Raw genomic sequence first — 11,100 nt, 5'->3', positions numbered from 1 at the left:
TTTTGACCCCGGGCATTAGAATCTGACAGATTCTGTCAGATTCTGACACTTTTTGACCCCGGGCATTAGAATCTGACAGATTCTGTCAGATTCTGACACTTTTTGACCCCGGGCATTAGAATCTGACACATTCTGTCACATTCTAATTCTAATGCCCGGGGTCAGAAAGTATCTGACCAATTCTGTCACATTCTACTACTTTCCTACTCTGTGCATTACAATAAGACCAACAGAGTCACGTTCTAATACTTTATTACTCTGTGCATTACAACATTAGCAATAGTGTTACATGATGATATAAGACATTGTATCCCACACTGCCCACTGGAGTGCCCGCCGGAGCTTGGCAGGTCCCATCCATCGCGTTGCACCGGGCGGGGCAGTTTTGGGTTGACGCCCGGCCGTGTTCCATGTGCCAGGACAGCACCACGTGCGGTGGGCAGAGGGATCCCTGCAGAGCCTCACCCGCCTCCTCTTCCCTCGGCAGGTGACTACTGCAACCTCCCTCTGTACGTCAAGTCGGACGCGTTCTTCCGCAAGCCGGACGCGCACGAGCCGTGCCCGGTGGTGCCGCCGCGGGAGGCCTCCATCCGGAACCTCGCCCGGGCGTACCACGCGCAGGCCCGGCACATGACGCTGGAGCCCGGCACCAAGCCCCTGGGGCTGCCTCCCCCGGCCTCGGCCGCAACCACCTTACCTCAGAGGACTCTCCCCATGCCCGGCACGACCGGCACCGCGGCCGCGCCCGCCGCCAGCGCCGCCCCGGCTCCCCCCGCCGCGGCCGAGCCCCCCGTCGCCGCCGCCGCCGAGCCACGGGTGCCCACGCACTCCAAAGTGGGGGGCTCCAGGGACTCGCTCCTAGAGATGAGCACGTCGGGGGTAGGCAGGTCTCAAAAACAGGGCGCCGGAGCCTACTCCAAGTCCTACACGCTGGTGTAGGGCCACCCGCCGGATGCTGCTCGTCCCCCCCGGACCCCCCCACCCCGCGCCATTTATATTTAATTAACAAACTTGTACATAACGAACTCTTTTGTATAAAAATGAAGCTATTTTCTTCTTCTCCGAACAGAAAAAGAAACCAGGGCACAAAGAATTTGATGTTACAGATTTAAAAATATAATATATATGTAAACATATATATATATTTCACATCATTTTGAAAGGGGCACAAGGAAAGACTCAGCGACTTTTTTTTTTTTTTTTTCTCCCTGATCTTGTCGGTGGTTTTAAAAAGGAACGTCTCCGAGACATTGCATGCTATTTTACTGTTCTGAAAACAGCAGGAGTTGCTTCAATTTGCAAATGCTTATGTGTTAATACCTTTTTCTATGAAAAAAAACCCAGCGCTGTGTGCAATAAAGGTTATGTTTATACGCGGGCGTTTGTTAAGTGAGCAGGGAATTAAGGCAGAGCAGGCAGGAGGATGGAGAGGGACAGCCCAGGGCAGCCACTGTACAGAAATACTAAGACATGGGATTAAATATTAAGGAATACTAAAAAAAGGGATTAAATATTAAGAAATACTAAGGCACTTACCGACCTGGAGAGCCGTGGGGCGGGAGGAGGGTCAGGGATGGGAACAGGGTCCTGAGTGGGACAGCCCAGCCATGGCCAGACTGTGCCACAGTACCGAGTCACTGGTAAGTCCAGCTCCAGCCCAGGGTGAAGCAAAGTGCCAGACAGGAACCCTGGTCCAGCTCCTCTGGAGGGGTGGACCGATGCCAGGACCCTCCTGAGTCGTGTCACGGCTGCGGTGCCGCGCGGCTCCAGCATCGTACCCAGCATCGTACCCAGCATCGTACCCAGCATCCAGCCAGGCACAGCAGCTCCTCACAGCAGGGCCTGGCTCCCTGGGACGTGGCAGCAGGGAGAGCAGGAGGAGCAGCACCACTGCTGAGCACAACGAGCGGCGAAACACAGCACATGGAAACACAGCACATCAAAACCCAGCACACTGTGGTGAAGGGCAGCACAGGGGGGAGCCCAAGAAATCCAGCACAGTGCCAGGGATCACGATGTATCTGCCTTCCATCCTGGTGAATCATGGCACAGGGCATGGTACAACACTGCACAGGTGCCCCAGGACACAGGGCATTGTGTCGCACCACAGCACACAGACACCACAAAGCCCAGCACAGCCCCCACCATCATTTGTTCTTATTTTAATTCTTTGTTTTTACCACCAGCCACAGCAATAAACCACCAAAGAGACGCAGGTTCTACCTTCCCTTTTCATATGTGGTTGTGAAAGCAAGAGCAACTGAAGCTCAGGCAGGAGCCAGGGGCTCTCAGTCCTTCTCACCTGTTCTGCTACCCTGGGAAGGCAAAAATAGCTCAGGCCATTATTAACTCTTATTTTAGTAACCCAAAGTAGAACTTCACCTTCCTGAGGAACTTCTGGTGCTATTTGAGGTCTAAATAACTAACTGCACTTTTATTTCCTTATTTTCTGTAATGTATAAGCTCAAGTTTTCATCAGTTCTCCATCCATGCTTGCTACCCACTGGTTCCAGCTTTTTCCTTGCAGATACACTTCCTATCTTAACTCAAACCAGCTGTTGGAGCATCTATACACAGGTTTGTACCATTCTCTTTTTTTTTTTTTTTCTCTCTTTACAGGGTTTAATTCATCAGTTATAACCAAGTGCTGCAGAGATCACTTTTTCAATATTTTTTAATTTTTTTTTTTAAATGTAGTACTCAAAAAAAAAATTACATGGAAATACAGTGACTGGTGCTACTGATGACATCACCTGCAGTCTCCACCTAGAGCAGTCCCCTTCCCTGCCTGCTGGCACAGTGGTCAGCAGATCCTCCCTTTGCCATCTGGTTCTTCCTAACTAAGGTAACTCCTGAAATCCTGCAGAGCTGGAAGCACCTCAGCAAGAGCCTGGCAGCTGTTCACCCCTGGGGCTCGAGAAACAAGCTGTTAAGACAATTTCTTATGCCCATTTTTTATAGTTTTTGGCCATTATTCAGGTACAACTCAGAGCCAACCTCTGCCAAGGAGCATCTCAGATGGAGAGGGGCACCTTCCCCACACAGGCTGGTGTGGAGGCATCAGGGATGATGCTCCAAATGCCAGGGCTGCAATTTCCCACTCATGTTCTTGCACCAACCCCCCCACTGACCCCTGTACAGCTTTTCTTAGGAACTAGGCACGAGTTTTCCTATTAATTCAATTTTAACAGCTCTTTGGAGACAAAACCATGGTAAGTTTCCAACTTAGCATGAAGGAATACACAGATTTTGTACTGTGCTCATACCCAGAACATGAGCACAGCAGCTGAATGGGGTCAGTCAGGCAACCCACAGGTCCCCACAGCAACCTGTCCAAAGGCAGGTCTGTCCCACACTGGCCAGTGTTTGCCACCAACCAAGGGAAACCAGTCCTGCCCATTCTGTCTCTCCCCGAGAGCAGTGGAGAGTGGTGACCAGCAAACCAGAAGTTTAAAACCAGTTCAGAGCACATCAGAGACTCATAAATCTTTACACAGTACAGATTAAAGGGAAAAAAAAAAAAAAGGCAAGTGCCCAGCCCCATCTTAAAGCAGGGTCACCACCAAGGCAGCACCTCCAAAAATGCCAATACCAGGCTCAGAATAGAAACAGAAGAGAAATTAGAATTAGAAATAGAAAAGGCAAGCGTGTTCAGCTGTAAGAGTAAGTAGATTAGCAAGATAAAGAGCAGGACAGATTAACAGAGATTAATAGGTCTTTATTGGAATTGGCTAGTACAGATTTCCTTCTATATCTTAGCAAGGATTCTCCCCCTTCCCTTCCCCAGCAGACACAAGCCCTGGCCTTGCACAGTTTAACAGAGCCCAAGTTTCCAGCACTCACCCACGAGACCCCAACACCCCCCTGCTCCCAGAGAGCCCACTGCCCTTTGCCACAGCAGGGTTTGCAGGAGAACAGTGAATTCAAGCCACACCAGCTACACCAACTCTGCCTTCAACAGCAAACAGACAAAAAGCCCTCAAGCTCAGAAATCCAGAGTTTCCTTCCAGGTCTGCTTTACCAGCTGCCTTGCACAGCATTCCAGCCAGACCCCAGGTTACCTGCCACACACACCTGCTGGTGCCAGCCAGCCCAGCCTGCCCCCACCACCCCAGTGACCGACCCAGTGTCACCAGCCCTGCTCCAGAGCAGAGCCACGAGCACTGGATGCCACCACAGCCAAGCACAGACAGAGTCCAGACACCTAACACAAGCCAAAGGTAAGTAGGGGCAGCTGGGGACAGAGTGCTGGTAAGGAGGGCTGAGGGTGATTATGGCTGGAGAGGAAAACAAAGGGCTCTTGGGGCACAGCTCAGCAGCTCTGCACAGAAACCCCAACAACAGACCCAGCAAAGCAGCACTGGAGACCACGCTCAGGGCTCTGAGCCAGCAGCCCCTCCATGCCCTGCTCCTTCCCCCAGGTCCCCCAGTCCCCCCTCACCCCCCTGCTCACAGCAAATCTCCTGTTTCTGTGCTGGCCCAGAGCTCTGTGCTTTCATATTCCCTCTTTCAAGCTGCAAACAACAGCACTCAGAAACAGAGACACTCAGACCCAAGACTCTCCTGGACTCCTGTCCCTGCCTGACCTGCCTGCAGGTCTCTGTTCAGCTTTGCTGCACCAAAGCACCAGAGCAAGGGGCTGGGTGGGCTCTAACCCAAACACCAGCATTACCAGAGGGCTGCCTCAGGAAGAAAAGCAGGTTCAGCTTCAGGAGACAGAGTCTCACCCCACACTTGCTCTGGCACCCCAACCAGTTGTCCCCAAGAAAAGGTAAGATCAGCTCACAGCTCAGCTCCTGAGTTGCCTGCAGCACATCCCCTCGGTGACATTCCCACTCCAGGCTGGCTCCTGGACACTGTGCTGGCACCTCTGCCAGCCATCCACCCAGAGCAGAGGACAAAGGTAGTTGTTCCATCCAACTCCAGAAGCAGAGTGAAGGAGGCAGAGGCACAGGGGAGGGTCAGTGGTGAGTGAAACAAGCCCCAGCTGGGCAGAGACCAGCCAGCACAACCACCTTCAGCTGTGCAGGGCCCCACTGCCACCCACACAGCTGCTGGGACTCACTCATTGTGACCCAAGGGCTGGCCAAGGACAGGCTGCAGCATCACCCCCCTGTTCCAAGGTCCTCAACAGCCCCCTTCCAGCTGCACCCTGGCCCACAAGGCAATGCTGTCTGGGGAAGGACAGCAGGACAGAGAGCTCGCTCTGAGCAGCGACCAACACAAGGGCAGAGAACCTACAGCTGCACCAAGGGGGTGCAGGTGTAGGTTCAGGGGCAGGTTCACAGTCACCACAGCCCCAAATGTCTCTGGGGTACAGAACAGACAAACAGGAGGGACAGTGCAGGGCACGGGTGGCTGATGTATCTACTTCTTTTCCTGCTTCTGCTGCTGGTACCTCCTGAAGTGGGTCTGGATGGTGATGGCTGCCCTCTCCGAAGGGTCGCTGAAGAACGTGCTGTCCTTGCTGTCATCAGGGGTCACATCACCTGGGGTGACAACAGAGCACCACAGTGAGCACAGGCAGTGCCCGTGGCCCTGAACAGGCTGCATAGAGCAGGGCAGGGCTCTGGCATCCCCACCACAGGGTCAGTGGCCTCCCAAGCCCCCAGACAGGACATCTTTCCTCACTGGGGAGGTCAAAGAGGCTGAAAAACTCAGAGTGTGAAACCACAACTCCACTGGCTCACAAAGACACCTCCAGGGCACAGGGAGCAGGGAACAGGAGGCAAAGTAAAGCCCAGCCTCCCTGGCAGCACTAAGCCCTCTATTTACACAGCTCCACTCCCCAAAGACAGCAGCTTCCCCACGTTTAATCACCACGTATGATGCTCACTTACTTTCGCACACACAAATAAGATTAGAAAAAAAGCCCGGCACTGTACAGCAATAAAGCTCTCATGCTGACAAATGGGAGCCCTCCCCACTCCTGCTTAATGTGGCATTAGGGAAGTATTGTGAAATTCAACAGGAACTGCATCAAAGCCACTCAGCAGTGCTCCTCTAAGCCAGTGTGTCACTGCTAAGCACCCCCCGAGCAGCCATCAGGAATCCTGGGGCCAGATGCTGCTGTATAAACTCACTGCTGTCACCTGAACCCATTTCCTTTCACAACCTAAAAGAAATTGCCAAGTAAAAAGATAAATAAGAGAAGTCCACGTTGGGAAGGGGTTCCCTCCTGCCCTGCTTAACAAGACACACCATCAGCTGTAAACCCTGCACAGTGCACAGGTCCAAGGGCAGAGGCTGAGGACCATGGGGTAGGTACTGCAGTGCCTGGCAGGAGGAGCCCCGGCTGTGTGGGCTGCCCAGAGCTCCACAGGAAACACCCCTGCCCAAGGAGCTCAGCCACTGTCTGCCCAGGGACCTGCACCTACTGCAGGGCAGTGAGACCCCCAAACCAGTGACCAGGCTGGCCAGAGCTCCTGGGCCATCCAGGAGGGATGTCACAGCAGCAGCACCCCCAGCCCCCACTGCCCCTTATCCGATTGGCACCAAGAATAGAACTGCTCAAAATCCTCTTTACTGAGCTCTTGACTTCAGCAAAGGGGCAGAGCCTTGGAGACCAGAGCAAGGAGGAAAGGGGGCTGAATTCCAGGAGGTTTTACCAGAACAAGGAGAAGAGAAGAGGAAGAGGGGTTGTTTTGGGGGGATAGTGTGAGTCCTCCCCAGTGTGACCCCATGGGAGTCAGTGAGGCAGGTTTCACGGGAAGAGGGGAGAAGGGATTTGCACAGCCACACATGTACTGTTATATATTCAGTTATGCATCCCTGGGACCTTCACTGGCTGATACCACACATATTAACAAATATCTCACCATTAAATATCATTTAATAATGTCACAGGGACAGATTTTTGGAAGTAGGAAGACAGCAAGAAGGATGCAGGTGCTGCAGTGCCTCCTCTCCTGCTGCATCCATAGTCCCAGCCCCGAGCTTCCCCCATTACCTGGGCTGTTTTTTTTTTTATGCTTCCCTGCCTGCCTCATACTCACCTTTGTCTCCAGAAAGTGAGTAGATGCTGTTGTGCCGAGAGCTCTTTCCTCTCTAGAAAAGTAGAGAAGAAAACTAAGAGTTAGTTGTATCCCAGGCAGAGGCAGTGAGGACAGTCCCTTTCAGGCCAGCTGGGAATCTCTGAAAGGGACAGGACCAGCCCCACCAAGCTTTCCACTGTCCATTCCCTTTGGGAAACTGGAACATGATTACTGTTGTTCCCTTAAAGAGCACTGATTAATTAATCTACATTTGTGAAAAGACCTCCAAGGGGAGGCAGGAAAGAATTTTGCATCCAGACTCAGAGCTGTGAAATGTGCCAGTATACCTTGGAATGGATGTTGGCACAGATTACCCTCACTGGATCTGCATTTCAAACCAGCAAGGAGACAGGCTTGCTGGGTTTGCTTTCCCCATTCCAGCCCCTACACTATGAACCTGCAGCTCCTGGGATGCCAGGTCTGATAGGGGATATTTCCATTCCTAAAAATAAGCTTGAATTTGCCTACAAATACCTCTCCTGCATTTTTCATCTTATCCCACCTCCTGACATCACCTTTTTTTTTTTTTCCTCTTTCAGGGGGAAAGAGAAAAAAACCTCTCCCCCCTGCCCACGCCTTCTGCTCAGAGCAGCCTGCCTGGCTGGCACAGCTGCCTCCTGCAGCAGGCAGTGGCACCCCCCGAGCCAGCTGCCCTGGTGGTACCCCCAGCCCTCACCTCGCTGTCCCGGCTGGTGCGGCGGCTCTGGGACACGCACTGGATCTGCCAGGGCAGGGGCTGGTACACCAGGTAAGGCAGGGGCTCCTCACGGAACAGGCTGGTCTCCAGCTGCACACAGAAAGGGTTTGCAGCAGGTAAGAGGACAGCAGAGAAAGGGGAAGAGCAACAGAAATTGCTGCTCCTCCACATGCACCACCAGTGACCAGAACCCTTCCTGGCACCACCCTGACGAGCAGCTCATCGGGAGGTCCTGGGGCTGCAGAGCCCACAGGGCTCCCAAACCTCCCAGCCAGGGGCTGAGCAGGCACAGAAGGCCATTCCCACCAGGATAAGTGGAGACCACTGCCTCCTCTCCCTGTCTCCACGGAGAGCAGCCCTAGGGGAGAAATAAAAGGGAAGCAATAAATCCCAGCCCGGACTCACCTGCCTGACCGCCCTCACCACAAAGAACAGCGCTGTCATCAGGGTGCCCAGCATGGCCGGGGTGTCCAGGGGCTCCCTCTGTCCCGGGAAGGCACAGCTCTGGGAGCAGAGCACGGTGATGTCCGAGCAGCCAGGGACTGAAGTGTCCCTCCTTGGGCAGGCAGAGACCAAGCCCTTAATGAGCTTATGGCTCGAGCTCCTCCTGGTGAAGTAATCGAGCGCTGCCCTTTTAACTTCTAATCGCCGAGTTTCTCCAACAGACACGCTGCTGGCATTCCAGGAAAAGCAAATCCCCTTCTCCAGGTACACGGGCAGGGCAGTGAGCACAGACACACACGCACAGCCCAGCCCCAGGCTGGGTTCAGATCACAGCAAAACCCCCACACCAGGAGGCTCTCACAGTCCAGACCGGACTTGGGATGTCTCAGAGCTGCCCTGTGCTCTTTGCAGGAACTGGGGCAAGTCAAGTGGTGGTGGTGTGTTTTCTTTTTAAGGACAAAATTATCAGCCTCCATTTCTGCATGACCAGCTGATCCACACACTGTGCCTCACCAGTCCTCCAGCTCCCACGGGTGGCTGGCAGGAAGCCACAGGGGGACAGGAACAAGCCACGGGAAGAGAGAAGAACGTCACCAATCCTCCCTAATTCCTAAGGAGAGCATTACTCAGCAATCCCACCACGGGATCCCAGAAGCACCCAGTGCACTGCTGGGGGAATTCCTGGCTGCTCCCAAATACATGGGAAATCAGCAGCCACAGCCAATCTCCAGTTACACAATTTTAACAGATCCCAAGGTGCCAGAGAGAAGCTCCAGCACAACACCTTGTCTTGGTTCTGTAGTTTTGGTTTTTAGCTTTTCCTGTCCCTGCATTTGCTACCCTGACCAGATGCTTAAAAGAATAATGGTAATAAGGCCACAACGAGCTGAAGTGGTCTTGGAAACTGCCAGAAATGACCTTGAGAAGACAAAACATGAGACTGCCCAGAGACAAGCAAGGGAACGATGTGAGAGGCAAGTACAGCTGGATATCCAGAGCTACAACAAAATAGAGCTACAACCACCACCATCACACAAAACAGGCTCATGTTGATTTAATTTTGTACAAAACCAGATACAGCTGCTATCCCAGGTTTTAACAGGAAAAAGGAACACGTTTCAAACCGAGTTATTGTTAAAAAAACTGGTATTTCTCTGCAGCACTAATCCATGCTTCTCCCAACACACAGAGTGGACTCAGTGATAATGGCTTTAGCCACAGTGAGCCAGAACCATGGAGTCCCTTCTAAAACACCTGACTGGAAGGTTGCCATGTTTCCCCCAGTATCCAGGAAACTAAAAGCAAAATCCCTACAGACAGGGGTTGGTGCAATCCGACAGCAGATGGGAAACCCGTGTTTTGATCCCTCCCTTCCTAGAGAGGACTAAGGCTGGCTGAGTAATTACAAAAATTCTAAGAAAATAAGCAAAAAAAAAAAAGTAAAATAAAATATACAAACATTCTTAAGAGTTTTAAAACGATGCTCATCAAAAATATATTTCTATTTGCATGTAAACATCCCCCTGCCGTGCTCACGGCGTGTGCCAGCACACACCACCCAGGAGCAGAGCAGGAGGGGGCTGTGCATCATCACCCACCCGAGGAGCACACACAGCACGGAGGGTGAGGGGCATCTCAGGAGAAATGGCTTTGAAGATCATTTTTCACAGATGGGATCCCTTGAAGTGCAGGCGTCCTCATCAGGCAAAATGGCAAGTGGCTCGGCATCTTTTTAGGGCATAAAATATTTAGAGTCAGCTTGGAGAAAACACTGACAACAGACAACCAAACACCACATTCCTGCTCAGCAGCACGAAATCCTGACCCCTCCCCACCGGGCAGAGCAGCACCATCTGCCCCCTCCCAGCTCGTGCATCCCAGGGGGCTGGGATACACTCTGGACACGGCCTTTCCCAAGGAACACGACTGCAGCCACCCAGGGAGCAAAGCCACGAGCCACCATCTCGCAGCTGAGGTCCAGGAGCTGCTCACCCCAACCCCTCAGCCAGCTTTCCAGTCTCCAGAGCCCGTCCCACAACTCTCCTCTCGCAGGATCCCTGTGGAGCTGCTGCAGGAGCAGCCAGGCCAGGCTCAGGTTGGATGCCGAGGGCTCCCCAGCCCTGCCCAGGGAATATACAGACAGGGCTGTATATACAGACAGAGCCCAGCTGCTGAGCTGAGCCCTGGATCCCTCTCCCAGGGCATGGAAGGACGCAGGTGGGGCTCTGTCTCGACATTCACAGCAGACTGAGCTCCTCAGCAGAGCCTGCACCAGCAGACACTCCTCACACTCCCCTGCCATCCCTGCTCCCGTTGCCATTGGCACATCCATGGCACAGGAACAGAGCTCCCACAGCTCCTTGGCTGAGCAGCTCTGGCCAGTCTGGCACAGAGAGGAGCAGGGACTGCTTGTCCAACGCTGCCATGGAGAGCCACTCCTGGCTCAGTTCCTGTTGCTTCCACCCCAAACAAGCAGAACATTCCCCAAGAGCCAGAATCTGTCATTCCCTGATTTTGTCCCCAGACTCTGCACCATTCCACTGCTCCTTCTCCCTGCTCACACGTGCCACAGGCCAGTTGACACGGCCCACCTGCCATGGAGCATTTGCTGGGCTCATTTCCTGACACGTTTCCTCCAGCACAGTCTCAGCTGGATTCAAATCCTCCCCCTTGACCAGTTACTCAAAGTCCTCCATGATTCACAGCTCTGCCTCACCACTGCTAGAATACTAATGAGGGAAATGTTGATTTATCGAAGCCCTGATATGTCACCGCTGGATTAAATAGTCTATAAAGTATATTTGGACACATTACAGGATTAGAAGAATCCACCTGGGAAGTTTGCTTCCTCCTTCCTCCACTCTCTTGCAAAGAGACTTGTTTTCAAGGACACACAGACACAGCAGTGGTGGCTGAGTGGGCATC

The 11,100-nt window shown here is 52.9% G+C and overlaps 2 protein-coding genes across 8 annotated transcripts in view; one reads left to right on the top strand and one right to left on the bottom strand.

Annotated features, from left to right (window-relative positions):
* Positions 1 to 1,373, top strand: part of DSCAML1 (DS cell adhesion molecule like 1) — a 101,000-nt gene extending 99,627 nt beyond the window's left edge. For both annotated transcript variants that reach the window (XM_017809459.1, XM_017809458.1), the window contains exon 33: positions 488 to 1,373. In XM_017809459.1, the coding sequence (XP_017664948.1) occupies positions 488 to 939 (452 nt within the window). In that variant the 3' untranslated portion in view covers positions 940 to 1,373. The remainder of the gene's footprint in view (positions 1 to 487) is intronic.
* Positions 1,374 to 4,443: 3,070 nt separating this feature from the next.
* Positions 4,444 to 11,100, bottom strand: part of CEP164 (centrosomal protein 164) — a 37,674-nt gene continuing 31,017 nt past the window's right edge. For 5 of the 6 annotated variants that reach the window (XM_017809463.1, XM_017809460.1, XM_017809465.1 and 2 more), the window contains 3 exons: positions 7,711 to 9,903; positions 6,996 to 7,047; positions 4,444 to 5,489 (listed from right to left, as the gene is read on the bottom strand). Coding sequence is in view for 4 of the 6 variants with exons in the window: in XM_017809460.1 (XP_017664949.1) it covers positions 9,811 to 9,903 (93 nt within the window). In the remaining 2 variants the exon portion in view is untranslated. The remainder of the gene's footprint in view (positions 5,490 to 6,995; positions 7,048 to 7,710; positions 9,904 to 11,100) is intronic. The other variant, XM_017809461.1, reaches the window with a different exon arrangement.

This window comes from Lepidothrix coronata, unplaced genomic scaffold (genome assembly GCF_001604755.1).
Source record: "Lepidothrix coronata isolate B3197 unplaced genomic scaffold, Lepidothrix_coronata-1.0 Scaffold27, whole genome shotgun sequence".
Lineage (NCBI taxonomy): Eukaryota > Metazoa > Chordata > Aves > Passeriformes > Pipridae > Lepidothrix > Lepidothrix coronata.
Note: the sequence above shows the minus strand (reverse complement) of the source record. Positions and strands in the feature narration are given on the sequence as shown.